We start from the raw sequence: 21686 nt of genomic DNA on the forward strand, positions 1-21686 counted from the left end.
ACTTTCTCTCTCTGGGTCTTTAGTTCTTGATTGTGATTTAATATTTGCTTGGAGAGAGAGAGAGAGAGAGAGAGAGAGCGAGCCAGAGACATCAAAGGAAGAGCAGTGAGCAGTGCATGAGAGCCCCAACTTTCTCCTTCGTCCAACCTCCGTCTGTCTGTCCAACAAAATCGTTATATATATATATATATATTAATAGAAGGTGCGAAACGGAGATCAATAAGCTACCAAGAAAAAGATGAAAGAGAAAGAAACTGCTTCCGCAGCACACTCTGATGCCTTATCCGTGGTTGTTCGGATTAGGCCGAGCCCTCTTCTGGCCGTTGAAGACTTCGTCACTTGCAAGAGTCTGTTGAATCCTAGAGGATACGTTACTTTGACCAAATATCCTTGAGGACAGTGTCAACACGCCTAAAGCTTTTGGATCTAACTCTTCTTGTTTACTGCTTCAACAATACTTGCAGCACCAGAGACTATTCCTGCAACTATGGTAGTGTCATTCTAGGTCAGGTTTATTTTTGTTTAATTTATTATTATACAACAACTAGAATATTGTGCTTTTTCTCCATCCGTTTAGATTTAGACCCTTATAATTAATTGCACTTTCGATCGATGATTTCTCATCTTCCTAACGTTTAATCTTCCCCCCCGTACACTTCTATTTAATTATTTGTTTTTCCCTTCTTTCTTTTTCAACTACTCTTTCTTTCCTTGCTCTGTAGCTATTGCTCTCTAACTATTATCCTACACTTTACAGACAACTGGAACCACTATACGATTTTTTTGTTTTAGCGATGAAAATATTTCGTTGCTAAATATATATTTTTTAAAATTTAACAACGAAAATTTTCGTAACAATTCCGTCTCTAATTTAATCGCCTAATATGGTGGCCAAACAAAATGACAATGGATTATTCCGTCACTATGTTTTTGAAATTTTTTATAAAAAAAGTAAGAATTTATTTTTGGAACAGAAATTTTCGTCATTAAAATAAAATTAAAAATATATATATATAAAATTAAAAAATTAATTTAGCGACAAAAATTTTCGTTGCTAAAATAAATTTAAAAATATATATATAATTAAAAAATTAATATAGCAACAAAAATTTTTGTAGCTAAAGTAAATTAAAAAATTTAAAAATATATATAAAAAATTAAAAATTAATATAGCGATAAAAATTTCTATAGCTATGTTATAAAAAATTTAAAAAAAAATTATTTTTAGCGACGGAATCACATTGCTAATTCCGTGGCTAAAATAAATATATTTTTTTATTTTTTAATTATAATTAATTATTAAATTAACCTAATTAATTTAAAATAATTTTAATTATAATATAAATTAAAAACAGAATTATATAGAAATTATAAAATTTATATTTACAAGGTGAAAATTAATATTCGAACAAAACACTAATAATACTTGAATATCTGACTGTTACATAAAAATACACTGTTGTGATCAATGCCCAAATGAGAACGAAATACGCCGTTAAATTGTACGCACTGCCCGTTCTCTCTTTCTATTGTCATTTCCGTTATGCAGTACCATTGAGTTCTGTTGGTGAGCAGGGAACAAAGCCCGGGCCACCAAACACCGGCCGCATGAAGGTGTCGTCAAACTTGCGCCAGAGGCGGTGCACGCTGCGACTTGGAGTCGCCAAGAGCAAGCGCAGGTTGTTGGAGTGGTGGCCGCCAAGATCAACTTCAAGAAGGGGTGCTGAAAGCGAACTTGGAGTTGCGCAGCCTGATGACGAAATGCTGCTGCTTGGCTGTTTTGGGGGCAGTAGCAACCGTATAAGAAATTGCAAAATATAAATACAAGAAATTGCCAATAAAGTGCAGGGCAATTGTCGGATTGACATTTGTAATGTCGGAAGTTTTGTAATGCATGGAAAAGAACCACTGATGTTGCATCATTCACCACACCTTCCCCAAATACCAGACCGTAGAGGAGAGGTGTCTCATCCTGATTGAGCACCTGTAACATCTAATATTTTAATTTTGCAATTTTGATACAAGCAATACATCAAAAACTGATACAATTTCAATATATACTTTACCTGTAATGTGCAAACAGAATCTGTTGCAGCAAATATAGCACCAATTGCTGAGGTAATGCATCAGAAGAGTCAGGATCAAACAGATAGGAAGGAAAATAAAGGCGAAGCAAATTGTAAAGAAGAATGGTACCTAGACAATCTCCCATATCCAAAGAGCCAATATCCGTTCTTTTAAAGAACTCTATGACTCCTGAGTAGCACTTGAGTGATAACGCACCAAACGGATTTTTGTTCAATACAAAGTAATTAGATACTCCAAAGGAAGGGAAATGGAAAAAGTTTTCTCAAAGCATACAGTACAAGGTAAAATAGAGAGGATGCAGTGCACACATTAAAATAATTTTTGTATTTTCCCTTGCATACTCCGAAGGAAGGGAAATGGGAAAATTTTTTGACAAATAAGAATCACAGTTATAGATACAAGAATGGGACATGATCGCACAGCAACTCCAAAAACACATACCAGAAATATATATATATATATATATGTGTGTGTGTGTTATATAAGTTCTCTTTTTTCACATTAAAATAAGTTTCATATTTTACCATCTCAAAATGTTAAGAGAACTTTTCTACTTTTATAACAATGGAAAAGAGTGTGTTTGATTAGACACATTTATCATAAAAAATAATTATTATAATATTTTTTATAGAAGCAATCAAACATTCTTAATTTTTTTATAAAAAAATATGTATGATACAAACATTTAAATTTTCTTTTCATAGAATTTATTTTTTAAAAAATGGAATGATTTTTGTTTTCTAGACAAATATTAATCAAACACACCCTCATAGTTTGCTGTTCTTTCATATCAGTTTATTTTTAATTATTAAAACTATATTTTGATTTTATGGGGGGGGGGATTTGTTAAAGATACTAGGGCCAAAGTACATCCTCCATTAGAAGGATTTAAGAAGACTTATGTGGCTGCAAATAAAATGAGGAGCTCAAAAAGTACTTCAGTAACATTATATTTAAAAGAAATATGGATCTTAATATCTTGCTGGCTGCACTCCAGAGTAACAAATTACAAGCCTATCCATAGAGGTGATAATCCACACACCACGTCAACTCGGCAACGATAATTTGCGGCAAGTAACTTAGTTGGGAAAATTTCAGTCAATTAGGACAAAATTCCACACACATTTAGAGACAACAAACACACTTTATATATCACAATTATGTAAAGAATGGAAAAAGTTAACGTGGATAAGGATTACACACCGGCACGGAATTCGCTATCAACGTGGCGATTTGCAAGGTGTCGGGAGGCGATAGATGCATCGAGAGGCGAAGGGAAGCAATCTGAACGGACGAGTTCTATTGTTAAAAGGAAAATGCTATTGGTACACCTATTTTATACACCTTGAGTTACATAAGGGGGTATTATGACAAAAAAGCCCCTCATGAGACGTATAGAGGCGTGCGTAAGGCGTAGAGTATTTTGGTCATCATACCCCCTTATGTAGCCCAAGATATACAAAATGGGTGTACATCTAGCATGATTCTTGCTAAAATTGGCATCACTAAATTTTAATAACGAAATTTAGTAATAAATTAAATTTAGCTACTGAATCAGCGACAAAAAAAATTTCATCACTTAATTTAGTGCATGCTCACAAAAAAAAAAGAAAATAACACCAACCTCCCTGCACGCCAACCACGTGGCCACACTGTAATATTCTAGATTTTCAAAAGAGCTTAAGAGTAATTTTAATGTAGATTATAGATGAAATTATCAAAAAATTTGAGACTTTAAATATAATTTCTTATAGTTATCAATATTGAATCGACTACAGGAAATGTCCCAGAGCGTAAATGTCTAAGGAAATTAATATGGTACTGACAAACGTCCCAAGATAGGATTTATGGTATTAAAAGAAATCAAAATCGAAACAATTTTCGGTACTACTATGATTTGGGCTAGAAAATCGAATTGTTGTAAGGGACTCCCGGGAAGTCAACGAAACCTTGAACAAGTTCCTATTTTTTGTAAAAATAAACCTTGAAATAGTTTTGGGATAAAACAAAGGTCCCGTGAAGGCGCAGAGACGAAATCGTCTTTATCAAGTAAGCTTTAAGGTATTAATTTTAAATTTTCGTTATCGTAATGTAAATTAATTTGGTATTTGAGAATGTAATTACAATTAAGGAATTGCCCAAGTAAAATAGAGATGAAAAGTGAGATTTAAATGTATAATTTTATTATTATTATACTATAATATAGTGGAAATTGCAAAAAACAACCCCCACAAATACAAAATTCGTTTTTAGCCCTTTTTTGACAAAAAAATATTTTTACCCCCTACAAACAAATAGTTACAAAAAATAGCCACTTTACCACTTTTCACCCCAACCTTTAACTTTTCGACATCCCACTTTAATTAAAAATTAAGAATAAAAATAAAGACAATAAATTATCAAACTATCCTCAATACAAAACAAACAAAAGGGTTAAATTTCTATTTAACCCCACAAGCAAACTCGAGAAACCCTTCATAATTATAATAATAAATTTTTAACTATTAAAGTATTATTATTATTTCTCAATACAAATTCTTATTTTTTAATAATTAAATAATTGGGTGGGTCTTGAACCCATGGTGGGTCCCCCACCAGTTTTTTATTATTAAATATATATGTATTATTATATATAAATAAAATTAATTAAATAATAATAATTCAAAATTTTAAATATATATATTATTAAATAAATAATTGAAAAATTGTTATTCAATGATTATTATTTTATTTTTCAATTGTAATAATAATTGCAAATCATAATTATAATAAAAAAATTTTAACTATTAATTTATTATTATTTTCTAATCATTACTATTATTTTTTAATAATAATAATTTTTTTAATAATTTAATAACTTGTTGGGTCTCGAACCCACCTTTGGTTCACCCTAAAAAAAATAATTTACTACTAAATATTTCTTAATAATTATTATTTTTTAATTTTTAGTGTTAATGTAATACACTAATTCGAAAGAAAAATCAAGAAAAATTAAAAAATTTCATTTCCGGGTTTTGTGAGTCACAAAGCTTGATGGACGGGTTTTGTGGGCCACAAAGTCCGATTTTTTTTTTTTTTATAATATGATTTTTTCAAGTTACCCATTAGTAATCTCAAAAAATAAATTATTATTAAGAAATTACACTTTTATTCTTGAGTGAGTTTATTATTGTAGCATTATCTTTACTTTGTCTATTTTAAATAGAACAATTGATCATATATTGGTTGTGTTGATAGTGGATGGACATTCTCACAAAGTAAAAGATAATGATGTTTGTTGTGATATATACATTCAATTAACCCAATAAACGTAAAAAGACATCATTTTAGTGCTAATGAAATACACTAATTTGAGGGAAAAATCAAGAAAAGTTAAAAAATTTCATTTTCAGTCTTTATGGGCCACAAAACCCGATGGCGGACTTTGTGAGCCACAAAGCCCGATGGCGGACTTTGTGGGCCACAAAGCCCGATAGCCGAGTTTTGTGGGTCACAAAGCTTGATTTTTTTTTTTTTTAATTAGGATTCTTTCAAGTTGCCCAGTACTAGTCTAAAAAAATAAATTATTGCTAAAAAATTACACTTTTATTCTTGAGTAAGTTTATTATCATAGCATTATCTTTACTTTGTCCAATATTAACTAGAACAATTGATCATGTATTAGTTGTGTTGATAGTGGATGCACATCCTCACACAAAGTGAAAGATAATAATGTTTGTTATGATATATACATTCAATTAACCCAATAAATGTAAAAAGACATCATTTTAGTACTAATGGAACACACTAATTTGAATGAAAAATTAAAAAAATTTATTTCCGGGCTTTGTGGGCCACAAAACCCGATAGTGGACTTTGTGGGCCACAAAGCCCGATGCTCGGGTTTTGTGGCCCACAAAGCCCGATTTTTTTTTTTCAATGGGATTTTTTCAAGTTGCCCACTAGTAGTCTCAAAAAATAAAATATTGTTAGGAAATTACACTTTTATTCTTGAGTAAGTTTATTATCATAACATTATCTTTGCTTTGTCCAATATTAGATAGAACAATTGATCATGTATTGGTTATGTTAATAGTGGATAGGCATCCTTACATAAAGTGAAAGATAATGGTGTTTGTTATTATATATACATTCAATTAACCCAATAAACGTAAAAAGACATCATTTTAGTGCTAATGGAACACTCTAATTTGAAGGAAAAATAAAGAAAAAATTAAAAAATTTCATTTCCGGGCTTTGTGGGCCACAAAACCTGATTTTTCTTTTTCTTTTTTTGCAAAGCCCGATCAAGCTTTGTGGCCCACAAGGCCTGATCGAGCTTAATGGGGAACAAAACTCGATCGGGCTTTGTGGGCCACAAAACCCGATAACGATGTGCAGTTCTGAAATTTTTTTTTTCCACCCAAATTAGTACAGATTTGGAATGATATCTATCAAAATATGTTTTGCTCACAACCACAATCATTCTACACAGCCTTAATAAGCAATGTGAACACAAAAATTATTTTAAAAAATAAAACAAATACAAATCAAATCGATATCTTGAGATTGAGTGAAATTGTTTGTTGGAAAGAAAGAAACATGTTGAGTGAGACTTCAGTGAGGTCGTTGCAATTGATGAAGAAGATTGAATGACCCAACAAGCAAAAAGATTGAATGTATGAAGAATGACTGAGTTTGGATAGTTTGATAATGGAGAAAAAGAGAGTAACGTGAATGTTGGAAGAGGAGAAAAAAGAAATCTTATATGAAAGAGATAAGGGTATTTTGATAAATTAGGCTAAGGACAATGTGGGTTTTCTATTTTAAAATCTCATTAAGGGTATTTCTAGTATCTTGCATAAAAGTGGCTATAGGGTGTAATTAGTTTGTTTGAATAGTCAAAAACATTTTTTTTCTATGAAAAGTACAAAAACGATTTTATACATTTGAATTAGGACAATTATGAATTTCTCCCTATAATATATAATTATATATATATGTATATGTACATGTTGTGTGTTTCATGAGATGGTAGCCATGTCTCTACAACTTAGCCATGCCCTGCAACTCCAAATCTCCATGCCTTTGAAGATTTAGAGGGATTCGCACACAAGGAAGGATGGCCAAGATAGGAGAGTTGGTGGTAAATCGACGATAAATAAGAGAAGAAATAGAGGAAGCAATAATCAAGATGAAGAAGAAATGGGAGAGCCGAGAATGGAGGAGAGAGCAAGCGACGACTTGTGATGATTGAAGCAGAGCAGCAAGAAGCTTGGCGTCGAGAGTGTGGTTAGTTAGCCAGATTGATGGCCGAGATGGTGGCAAAAAAATGATCATAGCAAGTGGCCAATAGCCATAGTCACAAGCAGCAGCCATGGTCGCGTGGAAAAAGGTAAGCCAGTGAGCAGGGCGCTGCCGAGGTGGTTCGGTAAGGCCGGTGGAGGTCGGCCGAGGTGGTCTGGTAAGGCCGGTGGTAGGGTCGCGGCTAGCGGCAACGACGGAGGTGGCCAACAGTAGGTGCACGCAGGGGCTGGCTGGTGGCTGTTCGTGCGCTGGAAAAGGAGTATGGGAGAAAGAAAAAAGAGAAGAAGAAAGAAGAATGAAGAAAAAAAACAGAAAAAAAGAAAAAGAAAATAAAAGAAAGGAAAAAGAAAAAGAAGAAAAATACAAAAAATTATGGAAAATCTTTTAAAATTCTATAAATTATTTTGGGGATTGAGGAGTATGCCCGGAGCTAGAAAATTAACCAAGCATGCGTTTCGAGATTAGGACACGAGTACTAAGGAAGTCTAAGAGGATAAGTTAAGGTGAGTAAAAACTTTCTAAAAAATTTTAAAAAATCAAGAAATTTATTTTATGAATTGTTATAGAGAAATATTTGAAAAAATATTCGTGAAATATATTGTTTGGATTTATTGAGGAAAAATAGGAAGAAATAGAGAAAAATTATGAGAAATTTCAGAAAAATAGGATATTGATATACTTGAATAAATATGATGGCCAGGTACATTGAGGTTCTGAATTGAGTACGTTAGAAGTCTGACACGAGAATTAAGATGTTATGAGATACGTTTGAGGTAAGTGGTTCAACTTAAAAAAGACTAGTTTCATGCAAACGTTTTGTTATCATGTTGTCATGTCTTAGTATGTTATGCATCATGTAGAGTGCATTTATATTTTTTGATGATGAAATATATGTTAGATATGAGCCCTAAAGATCAATTCTAGTGACGCAAGGGGACTCGATCTTGTAATTCTTTAAATATTATTTAATGGCAAGTTTATGTTTTATTTAAATTGTAATATTGTTTAAATTATAAAACATACATCCATTAGTCTAATAAGGAGTGGATACCATTCTTAAGAGTTAAGAATACGAGTAATGAATAATCCACAGTTTGTTATACTATAAACATGTCCCTGACCGTAGAATTTCTTATCTAGATAATAGCAACTCGTAAAGGCCAGCACATCGTCTTCTTCCTTATTTAGTATGAGATACTGAAAGATAAGGTTGGTGAGTCTCGTGCCATTCTGTATGAGATATAGAAGGAAGATGAGTGGGTTTTGCAACTAGTCCGAGATGACATGGATATCGTTCCATTCTATATGATTTAATGTTAGCTGCGATTTTGCAACTAGTCCTTAGACCTGAGATGATATGAATATCTGTGTATTGGTGGATTAGGATATCAGTGATATTATGTGATTATTCTAATCATGAATAATCATACGTATCTATGTGCCTGATGCAGTGATAAATGAGGTATGTGTGCATCAGACATGGAATCTATCACCTCAAGATTTATGAGGAATAAATCATATGCGATCTAGTAATCACTTGACGATAAATCCTTGGTCGAGGTAATATGACGATGGAATTTGTTCCATACGGGTTGTGTCATAATTAGTCAAGATTGATTTTAGATTTGGTCATATGATGAGATTAATAAATTCGACCTACTGACCATGATCTCATATTTTGTCGGGATATAGGACGATAGAAAGACCATATTGCATGGTAATGTAGTAAAAGGTTCACAATGCCCACTTCACAATAAATTGAGTAATCATAACATATTGTTGGATGTGACTCGTGATTTACGAGAATTAATTGTTGATTATTCTTATTGCCAATTTATTTGTAAATCTAGAAAATTCCACCCAAAAGAAATCACTTTCAAAGAGAAAATAGATAAATTAGTAATTTTATAATTACTAATTATAGTGCATTTATTTATTGGATAAATAAGAATAATTAAATAATTATATTATGAATATAATTATTTAATCATTAATTGGGTTGGGCCTTTTGCTAGCACATTAAGCTTGGCCCAATGGCACTATTGGATTTAATAACATTGGATTGGGCTTGACCCAATTACATTAAATGGAATAGGCTTGAGAAGCCCAACCAATTTTGTAATACCCAAGAATGATTTGAGGTCATAAATAATATTTGATGAAGGGCATAAATGGACTTTGTGGAAAATAAGACTATAGGGTACACTAACGCAACTTTGGACGATCGAATTAGTCAGAGGGAGTACCCTGGACCCTAGATAGCCAAGGAAAATGGTATAGTATCGACAAGTAATACGAGTTATGATTTTAGGCATCAAAAGAAGTTGGATCGGGAACGGCTCCCGGTACAGCTAAAAAAAGGCAATTGTGATTTAGGCTGAAATACCGAATTATCATACGGGGCATCCGGGAAGTCAATGGAACCCCAAGGAAGTTCATATTTGGCATATAGAGTAACCCTTCAGTAGTTTTTGGAAGAAACAAAAGGGTTTGTAGCTAAAACGAAGATTCGGGCCTAAGTGCAGTTTTTTCGAAATTGACGGAGGGAGATCGAAACGATATTTTTTCAGAATTTTAAAGAGAGTGTTTTGGGATATTTCAAAGGGTTATAAAGGTCTTTAAAGAGAAGTTCAGTTTTTGAGCCGGGGGCAAAATCGTAATATTTGAGGTTGGGGGTAAAAGTGTAATTTACCGAAAAATTAGGGGCATTAGCGCAATTAGTCCATTTTTCAGGGACTAAAATGCAATTAAAAATTAGCCCGGGGACCATGTTGAAAAGGGTCTAAGTGCAATTATTCAAAAGTTCGGGCCAAAGTGTAATTCTTGAAATCTTTTTACTAGGGGCATTTGGGAGATTCAGGAAAAAAGCTTCATAAATGACTTTAGAGATAAGGATGAAGTCTCATGATGACGTTAGAGATAAGATGAAGGCTCATGATGACTTTAAGGATAAGATTTGTATAAGATTTGATTGAATAAGAAAAGATTTGATTTGGATAGCAATGATTGCAGAAGATCTTACAAGATTTTGGAATGAATATATAAAAGATATTAGAAGATTTGGAATGATTATAAAAGATTTACAATGATTGCAGAGAATTTTAGAAGATTTTGGAATGATTACAAAAGATATTAGAAGATTTGGAATGATTATAGAAGATTTACAATGATTGCAGAGAATCTTAGAAGATTTTGGAATGATTACAAAAGATATTAAAAGATTTGGAATGATTATAGAAGATTTATAATGATTGCAGAGAATCTTAGAAGATTTTGGAATGATTGCAAAAGATATCAAAAGATTTGGAATGATTATAGAAAATATTAGAAGATTTGGAATGATTGGAAAAGATTTTGAAAGATTTGAAATGATTGCAGAATATATATTTCTTGGTGGCTAAGTTTCCTAAACATATAAATAGGGGCTCAAGCTAGGGATTCTCTCATTCGAAATTGTGATACATTTGTGCTAGACGAGAGTGCTTCGGGTTTAGTGGATAGAGGGTTTTTAAAGCATACGCGAGGCATCACACGCGTAGAGCACTTAGGCAGCGCGTGAGGACCTGTAAGGAGGTGGTTTGGTTAAAAGACTTGAGGAATTGCACGAAAATTGAGGTTGGGCACAAGATTCGAGGTGTTCTGAGTTTCGTTCAAGGTGAGTTGTTCGCTACCAAAATTTGGCTTTCTTGTGAGTGGTTTTCCTCCAAAACTTGATTTATTGTGCTTGTTCTATCTGAACATATGGTGATTTCATGCAAAATGGTTTTGTGCATTAAAATGGTAACCGGTGACGGTTGGATTTATGAGGGAGGTTTGTCCCTAAACGTTTTGAACTGTGCATTGCATTTTATAAATGTTGTTTATACGATGCATTGAATTGTGAATTGTGAATTGTTGCATTGTCTTGAGTTTTATGTGTACGTATGGAATGTCAGCCTCGGATGTTGTCTGGATAGTGTAGCCATAATTCTCCAAGGGCGTGACGGAATAATAGGGGTATCTGATGCTGGTGTGCATGTCAGGATAGCCGCCTTGGTTTCCGTGCCAGACCGTTTGGTCAGGGAAGTTGCACTAGGACGACTAGGTGGTCCATACTGTGTTGTTCATGTGGAATGTCAGCCTAGGATGTTGTCTGGATAGTGTAGCCGTAATTCTCCAAGGGCGTGACGGAATAATAGGGGTATCTGATGCTAGGTGTGCATGTCAGGATAGCCGCCTTGATTTCCGTGCCAGGCCGTTTGGCCAGGGAAGTTGCACTAGGACGACTAGGTGGTCCATATGAAATTTTGGAGTTGGGATTGTATGGTGGTTCCTGGATGCTTAAGGTGGGAACGTATTCTGGTGAGATGCGTTGGCAGCCCCATTTAAGCTAGAATCGCGTCGCGTCGTCGTGTCGTCGAGTCGGTGTGGTGGCATAGCTTTTAGAGAGATTGCTCTTTCCCCATGGTAGGGTTAAGCGCGTGGGAATTCTCTTGAGCTAGGGCTTACCGGGTATATTGGTTTATTTCATGTCTTGCATTATTCATGAAAAATGTGTTTTGAACTCTCACTTAGATGATTCATCATCTAATTTGGACTTTGTCCCTGGAATATTCAAACGTTCCAGGTGAAGGCAGCGGTGCAAAAGGGAAAGGAATCGTCGAGGAGTGACGGCGATTAGCGGATAGTTTACATTATGTCTTTTCAGTTATGTTATTTACTTTTGAAAACGTCATGTAAACGTTGGTGCAACTTTATATATAAATAAAGTGGTTTTGGTTATGACCTGTTGAGGTTTCGATCTAGCTTCCACATTTGTGTTGGTGAACCTGTCTTGGTTTATTAATGGTTCATAGTTGATATACTGAGAAGGTGTAACGGGATCTTCGGGGAATGGTTTTTGTGTTGGATTTTTGTTTGAAAAAAAAAAATTATCCCCGGAATCTTACGTTACGTTAACGCTCCCGAGAATTGGGGTGTTACAAATTTAATGTATATATAAAAGCTCTCAATCTCTTCATTCAACACATTTGAGTCTTCTTGATTCACTTGAATGTTGAGAGAGTTTTGGAGAAGTATTCTTGAATCCAAAAGGTAAGTTGGAAATTTTTTGTGAAAAATTTCTTTCACTTATCTCTCTCTTTGATATTCTTGGATAAAAATAGTTTCAGGTGGACCAACTCGGCATCCTACACTTGGAGGATTATACGGCGGGAAACCTAACCGTGAAATCAAATTTCATCTAAGAGGTAACCTTTTGTTTTGTTTCTAATTTGTTAAACCATAATTTCTGAAAAACGGGATACTTGTAAAATAAATTTTTAATTTCATTACACATATGATAAGATCTATGTAATCCCAACAATATACATATGTGCACGATGAGATTTTTCTTCATATGTTGTATGGGTTTGGGATTGGTGCCGTTGCTTTGCCAATAGTGCACCCATACACCTCGGTCTGGTAGGGAGACTGTAAAAATGGCAGGCAATAGTTGGGTGTGATTAACCCAAACATGAAGTAATGATGAATGTACATTGTATACATATATGTGTATTAAATGATGAAACCTTACATAGATGATTCAACATCTAATGTGGGTTTTGCCCCTGGAATATTCAAAGGTTCTAGTTTGAGATTGTAGTAGGAACGAGGATGAAAGAGACATATAATGGCACTTAGCAAAGTGTATGTAATGAATATATGTTATGTAGCTTGTGTATTAAAGTTCTACTACTTTGAATTCAAAACGTTTTGAAGAGTGATGATGTATAACATTTTTATTGGTTAATTTTAAAGTTAATGTTCGATTCTAATTTCTGCATTTAATGTTTATGATGATTCTTTTTCGAGATAGATGTATAAAAATTTTGGAATGAATATGAAAAATGATATGCTTTAACATTATTTTTGAAAGAAAAATTTTATTATCTCAGAATTGTCATAAGTAATAACATGCCTGAAAAGTGGAGTGTTACACGTGTTGGGATAATAATCCCAACAATAATCCCAAACGCTGCACCTTGGAATCGAACCCCTAACCTTCAAGGACCAAGCACCTATATGCACGCGCGCGAGCCAATTGATTTGGAAGCCTCATTGACTATTAATATACATAAAATATATTTGTAGTATTTTCTTCCAAACTTTTCAGAATTATATTTATACTTCAAAATTTTCTAAATTTATTTAATGAATATTAATGTTAGTAGGGGGAAATGAATATTAATTTTAATTTTAATATTTATTAATTTTATTTCTTTACTAATTTAAATAGAAGTATATAAATTATTATATTAGCACCGAAAAATTTTGTTCTTATTTTAATTTTAATTTGTAATTTCATATTTAATTAATTTTGTAACATAATGACGAAATTTTTTGTCACTAATTTTGGATTTAATTGAAATTTTTATAAATTCTACATTTAACTATGAAATTTTTTGTTATCAAATCACATTTTAAATTTAATTTAAATATTTTATAAATTTCACATTAATTTTTTATAAATGTTTTGTTAAAAGTTATTTAAGTAAAATAGTCTTTTATTTTGAGTTGGGTCTTTAATGTAAGGGCCCGATCTGCCAAGAGTTTGTAGCCTGTTAAGGTTATTATTTAAATACTTTTATATCATTGTCGGGTTTTGAATTTTTTTTTGATTGGTTACTATAGCCCGTGAGCCTTCTTGGTTAGGTTGGTTAAATTGAGTTAAAAATATAAATTTAATTGCTAAAATGTAAAATTAATGTGTGAATTTCATATTAAATTAAAAAAATAATTTTGCACTTAAAAAATTTAAAAAATAATAAATTTTTTATTTTTAATTTGATTTTTTTAATTTAAATTTAAATTTTTAATTTATTTTTCTTGGTTTTAAGCTAGGGATTAGTTCCGTCGCTTAATATTAAATTTTTAATTTATTTTTTTCTTTTTTAGTGACAGATTTGTGCTGTAGCTAAAGTTTTAAATTTTTATTTTATTTTTTAGCGAGGGATTTTGTTCCGTTGCTAAAGTTTGAATTTTTAATTTAAAATTTTCATTTTTAGCCACTGATTTACTCCGTTGTTAAATTTTAAATTTAATTTTTTTTCTTTTTTAGTGACAGATTTGTGCCATCGTTAAAGTTTTAAATTTTTAATTTAATTATTTTTATTTTTTAACTACAGATTTTGTTTCGTTTCTAAAGTTTAAATTTTTAGTTTAAGTTTTTTTTTTTTTTAGAGACGGATTTGTTCAGTTTTAAATTTTTAATTTAATTTATTTTCTAGTAATGGATTTGTTCCGTTGCTAAAGTTTAAATTTTTAATTTATATTTTTTAGCGACTGATTTATTCCGTTGCTAAAGTTTTAAATTTATTAAAAATTATTTAGTAACTAGGTTTTCGTTGCTAAATTGAGTGACGGGTCTTTCCGTAGCTCAATTAAAAAAACTATTAAAAATATTAGCAATGGAATATCTGTCGCTAATTAGTGATGGGATTATTCCATCACTAAATTTCGTTGCAAAAAACTTTTTTTTGTTTTTGTAGTGATCCAACAGTCAAATTTTGCAAAATCGGTGATTTACATAACTTTCTTAGAAGAGAAAATGAGAGAGAGTGAAAGTGAGAGAGAGTGTAATGGGCAGAATGAGAAGAAGAGAGAGGGAAAAACTAGGAGCCCTAAAGTTTTTATATGGCCATATGGATCTAGCTAGCTCTTCTTGGGCTTCTCAACATAAGGCTCAAAAGTTGGGCCATACAAATGGTTTCTAGCCACTAGGGTGACCAAGTCTTCTGTGTCTCTATCTCCTTCTTCCCCTGTCTCGTCTCTTTAACAATGAAGCTAGTATATGTAGTTGCATCAGTGCTCGAGAGCAAATCAAAAGCTTATTGTTCTGGCTGTTGGATCGGAAGCATATTGACATTGTAGTCATGCTTTACCAATACAAATGATACTTGAGATGATCGCCCTTGAACGGCCCTCGCTGCTCGTGCCATCGATTTCGGCAGATGAGATAAATCATAAGTGTTAGGCATTACTTCACTGCACAGGGCGATAATCGAACTCACGACCTACCGGTGCGAATCTGACATATCATTTGTCCAACCGCTCGACCTATACTCTAAAGGACAATACAAATGATACTTTGTATTATGTAAAAGTTGCATTGATGCATTGCATTTATGAGAGAGAGAGAGAGAGAGAGAGAGAGAGAGAGAGAGAGAGAGAGCTTGTCACTCTTGAATAGCTAATGAACTATCAATGTCATAAGTCAATTAACAAAGTTGTTAAACACAACTTTTAACATATAATATAACTAAATAGATAGATATATAGATATAAATTTCTGGATCGATTTAAATTTGCTATTTTTGTTCTGGAACTGTAGGCTAATTTGCTTTTGTCGGTTTCGTTTGATTTCTTTCACCTGTTTTTAGTTTACTCACCAATGTGGACTCAAAAAGCAATGTTAAGTTGGTGTGAAATTGTATTGACTAGGGTTGTTGAAGGCTTTAAGCAGTTAATTGTCCCTCTTCCCTTTCCTTCTCTCTTTTAACAGTGAAGCTAGTAGCTGCACTATCAATGTCATATGTTAAACACGACATTTGACATATAATAATATAACTAAATAGACAGATATAAATATAGAAACTTTTTTGGAAAATATATTTTGTGAGTGAGATATATTTATAATATATAAATAAGTACATTGCTAGGAAAAGATAAGAAAAACATTTATTATAAAATATAATTTTATAAATATATAAATACATTCCTAAAAATATATATTTTAAAACCGATTCATATTTATATAGAATATTTATAATTATCTTTCAAAAATATATTATATTTATAATTTAGAAAAAAAATATTTGTAAGTATATTTTGTGTAATTCAGAAATATATTTTGAGAAATTATAAATATTTTTTAGTTTATATATGAAAGAATAATTGAGATAAAGTATTCTATAGGGTATTTTTTGAAAAACTTGTGATGGTGTGAACATAATTGTATGATACACGTTTTAAGTGAATTGAATCTCTTTTGCTTTTAATTTTTTCTAAACATACATTATTTTTATCAGAATTATATCAACTAACATTGTTAATATTGTTGTTGGCAACATATACTTCTCCGCTTCCTTGTAGGCAACATATTTTTTATCATCATTGAAGCAACATTTATCTAAGCTATATTCTTCTTTTTCCCTCTTCTTCTTTTTCACTAAATGGAGCGCTTTACTAACAAATCACTTTCAACATATTCTTCTTTGTTGTGTTCAATCTTAAATGAATCTAGATTTGAGACAATCTTGGAAGAAGAAGAAAAGAGTAACAATGTATTTTGTCTAGTGACGGAGAATAAAAAGAAAGATAAGAGTTGTTGATGAAAATGGTGGTCGAGTGTTGACTTTTCTTTTTCTTCTTTTGATTTTTTTATTTTTTAAATGTTAATTTTTTTTAGTTAACCTTAATCTTTAGATAATTTAATTAATGATATATATTAAATTAAAACTACTTCATTTTGAATTAAAATTGATAATGATAGTTGTTAAAACTAACATACGAGTCTGTTTGAAAAGAATTAAAATGGATGGGATTCTAAGTTAGTTTCAAAGTATAAAAAGTGTAAAATAAGTAAAAGTACAAGTTCTCATATCAAAATTTGATTTTTTTTAAAACTCTTTTTCTTTTGTTTTTAACTTTTTCCGTAAACACTCTTTGTCAACCTTTATGAATTCCATCTTGTTTATAAAATTTTATTTACTCGATCTTCTATTTTTATTATTTATTTTTCTTAAACTTACTAAAGATTATTTTTCTAAACGATGGTTAGAGAAGTTTACTTCTAATAGTCTCATATTTTCTCCTAAATGATGGTTAGAGAAGATTATTTTTTTAGGTAGTGTTTGTTAACTAAGATATAAATCGAAAAAAATGAGATATAAAAAGTATTCTAGAAAATAGTATTTTCTATTATGTTTGTTAAATTTATTCGAAAAGAAGTTATATGACTTTTTATTTTAGAGGTTTTAGATAAATTTATCTCTCTCTCTTTGAATAAGTTATCTTAATATTACAGATAAGTTGTTTTAATATCAACTTATCTTACTCATTTTACGTTTTTTCACCTAAACTTAGTAGAGATACTGTTGATACTGACATAATACGTATTCGGCGCAAGAAAATCTAGAGCTAGAACTATTGGATAAGTCTCGGGTTAAGGCCAGACAAAGGGAATAGTTCAAGAATTAAGTGTCCAATTAATATTATACATTAGCAAGAATTAATTGTCGATAGGAATGGTGATCGACGCAGAAGGGAAGGTTAGATGTCGCTCTGTGATTCATTGAACTGATAACAATCAAGATGAAAATTGGAATATGTGAAGTTGGTGAATTCATTCATTCAAATGGACATGTAAATACTTCTGTAGTCCTTTCATCTCCTCTCTCTCTCTCTCTCTCTCTCCATCTGCCAAATGGAAATGATCGTCCGTTGACATTCTTTTTCTTTTATTATAAAGCCTTCGGATCCTGCGGCTAGTGATTATCTATTGCTTGTTGCGTGATTGGACAAGAAACAACCACCTGAAGCCCTGCATCCTTCCTTCTTCAACTAGGTAAGTAACGTTTCTTTTATTAATCCATCGGGTCAAGGGAAGCAAGCCTGGAAGACAATTAATGAAGGTGAAAATTGAATGAAAGATCGAAAACGTTTAAGTGGATTCAGTGATTGGTCGCGGTGGAGCTGTCTTCATGTCTTGTTCTCTCTGCTCTATTCATCCATCCTTACATACCTTGAATTCAGTTTTCGTCCCTTTATTTTCTTCCTGTTATATACACTAATATTAATCCATCGGGTCATGGCCACAGTCGTCAACCTTCTCCGAAGTTTCTTTATCCTTTGTATGTATATCCTCGTTTCACAGAAGTAATCATTTCATTTTATTAATCCGCAATTCTGCAGTTGGCTTGATCTCTTTCTTAGCATGGGTGGAGGCGGAAGCGACGGAAACAGTGTTGGTGGTGGTGGTAGTGATGGTGGTCGAACCGTAGTCTTGGTTGGACGTACTGGCAATGGTAAAAGTGCGACTGGAAACAGCATCCTTGGAAGGAAGGCATTTAGGTCAATGGCTAGCTCTGCTGGGGTTACAGATAAATGTCAGCTGTACACCACTGTACTGAAAGATGGTCATATCCTTAACGTAATCGACACTCCCGGTATATATAATTATTTCAATCGACAATCGACTCCCGGTATAATGTGCCATATTAACGTTATCAAGTTTGAGTGGGCAGTTAGTTAATTTATACACTTATGGCAGGAATATTTGACTTCACCCCTGAGACTCACATGGGTGAAAGGATTGTTGAATGCGTTAAATTTGCCAAGGATGGAATCCATGCTGTTCTTCTTGTATTCTCAGTGAGAAGCCGCTTTTCAAAAGAAGAGGAATCCTCCCTCCGTTGCTTGCGAGAGTTGTTTGGAGAGAAAATTATTGATCACGTGATTGTAGTTTTTACCGGTGGGGATGAGCTTGAAGAAGATGGCGTTTCTCTTGAAGAATACTTTGGGCAGTGTTGCCCTGCCCCTTTGAAGGTATAGTATTACTATTTAATACTGATGATTAGTGTTCGATCTTCTGGAGCAAATTGTTGAATTTATGGCTGTAGGATCTTCTGGAGCAATGTGGAAACCGAAAGGTTCTGTTTGATAATAAGACTAAGGATGAAGCAAAGAAAGCCGAACAGCTTCAAGAGCTCGAGGCTCTTATAAACACAGTTGTAGCGCTGAATAATGGTCTGCCATATACAGAGAATTTAATTGCTGATTTGAAGGTGTGGGTCTCTTTTATTTTGTTGCATGAACTATATATATAATATATAATATACATATATATATATCTGTTAAAATTATGGTGGCAAGGCTGTAGTAATCAGCATATGCGATTTTGACAGGAACGAGAGCAGAGTTTCCACGCTAAGACAGAAGAGGTTAATTCATTGAAGGGATGCTCTGAGCAGGAGGTTTCTAAGATGATGGAAGAATTGAAGAAATTCTATGAAGAACAAAACCAACAAATGATTCAGAGTGTAAAATTTTTTTACATTTTTGTACACGCGTAGTAATAAATATGCGGATGGTTGATGGTACTAGGCCGGCCAATTATTTTCACGTTTGCTTTGTTCCACAGGTTGATTCTAGGATGAAAGAGACTGTTAAGGAACTTCAAGAGGAAGTGGAGCGCGAGAAGGATGCAAGGCGCAAGGCTGAAGAGAGTGCGAGGAGGTTCGATGAACAATTTTGCGATATTAGAAAAGAGATCCACAGAGTTGAGCATAGTGGTAACTGGTGCGTAATTCTGTAGTAATGCTATTTGCAGCAATTTAATTGTTCCAGGGCAAAGCAGATCTTGATAAGCACGTACATATCTTCAGAACATTGTTTTTGTAATTCATGGTGAATTTGGACTGGTCTTATATGCAATCGTCCTACTTTTTTTGGATGAATGATGAAGGAAAGATTGTGCACTTATTGCACTATATATCATTTGGTTAAGCAATTTGGTTTTTCTTACGGGGAGTTCACTTTAGATGATATAAGGGATGTGTTTCCTTTATCCTAATAAAGCTTACATATTACAAACATAGCTTTTTCGTCTTTATTACAATGAGTATAAGAAAAGTACCTCTCTTTTAAAATCTTGTAGTCCGATTCTCAAGAAGGAGAAAGTTCTAGGAATCTACAAATAAACAATCCTTAGTGGAATAAGCCTCAGATGGGGATGATAAAACTAACCTCGATGTTGTGTTACAGAGTATTAAAGTCGTTGTTGATATTATTGTGAGAAATTATCTTCATCCAGTTACATGGGCTTGTTATAAGATTTTTTTTGAAAACTCTCGAACAGTTATAGAGGAAGTTCTTTTCATTTTTTTCAAAATTGCTTTGGAAGCAGTATCATGGTTGAAGCCTAGTAAGAAAATTTCTTTCCGGTCCACTGAATTGGTTCTTTGATGATATTAAAATGATGGTTAACGTAAAACCCTATATATATATATATATATCGAAATGGTTGCTGCACATCTCACTTTATCTATGGGGACTAACCTTCTGATTGAAACTGATTCATACATCCCGGAAGTAATGCAGGAAGTAGCTATATAATTAGCTCCCTAACTAGAATTAGTTACATATGCCACCTATTTAACTGACTCTAAATATGTAACCATATCTACTACTCCCTCTCAAGATGGACTGTGAATGTCTTTTACAGCCATCTTGGAGAAGAGTGGAAACAGACATCTTCTTTGTTTGGAGTGAAGAATATCATAATAAAGCTTGTAACCCTTGACGCTTGGAGGACAACAAAGAAAAACACAGCCGTGCTCGAGGTTGAAACTTGGTGCGATGAGCAGTGAGAGTGGAAGCAAAAGCTAAGCACCCAAAATCCCAAAAAGGAGAATAATCCACAGCAGATTGATATAAAACTTCATAACGTGTCTTGTTTTGAAGTAGAGGTGAAGGTGTTCAATCGATGAGAAATGTAGCTGTGAGAACACAATTAGTCCAAAACTCAAGAGGAACCAGGGATTGAAAATAAAGAGCTCGAGCAACATTTAGTAAATGCTGATATCTTCTCTCTACCACAGAATTTTGATGAGGTTGTTCCACACAAGAAAACTGATATAACACTCCCTTTTCATTAAAAAACTCCGTGAAGGCTAATTCTGGAGCATTATCAGATCTAAATCGACTGCAATCATCCACCAATATTGGTAAGAAAAACCGGTGACCAGAATGAGCAATAACGTTGTAAGGCCCCCAAATGATTTAATGAATCAAATCAAAAGGGGATTTGGCCATATGATTGCGTGATTCAAAAGAATCTTCTTTGTTTAGCCAATGGGCAAATATAACAAGGAATGACTTCATTAAACTTGGTAATATCACAGTGCAATTTTTCTTGCAACTCATGTAATCTGTGAAACGATAAATGCTCAAGTCTATTATGCCAAACATTGGCAGAAACAGTATTTTCATGGGTAGAAATCAAAGACTTACATGCTGCATTATTAAAAGTCAAATCAGCAGTATTGAGAACATGGAGGTCTTCCAATCTGTCACCTTTGCCAATCACCCTCTTGTTATGGAGATCCTGAAGGAAGAACCAATCAAGAAGGAAACCAAAAGTAAGTTGAGAATATCTTGTAAGTGCACTTACAAAGAGCAAATTGAACTTGAACTGTGGAACAAATAGTACATCTTTGAGGATCGACATAGAACTTAGAGTGTGTTTGATTGTATTTAGTTGGAAAAGGAAAATATTTTTCATCTTCCATAAA

The 21686-nt window shown here is 32.9% G+C and overlaps 1 protein-coding gene across 1 annotated transcript; it reads left to right on the top strand.

Moving 5' to 3' along the window:
* The first annotated feature begins 238 nt into the window (after positions 1-238).
* LOC127808526 (immune-associated nucleotide-binding protein 9-like) lies at positions 239-19806 on the top strand. The gene is made up of 8 exons (XM_052347101.1): positions 239-347; positions 1550-1798; positions 2084-2192; positions 18307-18560; positions 18665-18939; positions 19014-19178; positions 19299-19433; positions 19535-19806. The coding sequence occupies exons 1-8, from the start codon at positions 239-241 to the stop codon at positions 19706-19708; spliced, it is 1470 nt and encodes a 489-aa protein (XP_052203061.1). The 3' UTR covers positions 19709-19806.
* The last annotated feature ends 1880 nt before the right edge of the window (positions 19807-21686 follow it).

This window comes from Diospyros lotus, chromosome 8 (assembly GCF_014633365.1).
Source record: "Diospyros lotus cultivar Yz01 chromosome 8, ASM1463336v1, whole genome shotgun sequence".
In the NCBI taxonomy this organism is placed as follows: Eukaryota; Viridiplantae; Streptophyta; class Magnoliopsida; order Ericales; family Ebenaceae; genus Diospyros; species Diospyros lotus.

Coding starts and splice junctions, on each gene's coding strand:
- LOC127808526 (XM_052347101.1), top strand. CDS start 239: ATGAAAGAGAAAGAAACTGCTTCCGCAGCACACTCTGATGCCTTATCC. Junction 348..1,549: donor AGACTTCGTCACTTGCAAGA/GTCTGTTGAATC, acceptor TCCGTTATGCAG/TACCATTGAGTTCTGTTGGT. Junction 19,434..19,534: donor ACCAACAAATGATTCAGAGT/GTAAAATTTTTT, acceptor TTTGTTCCACAG/GTTGATTCTAGGATGAAAGA.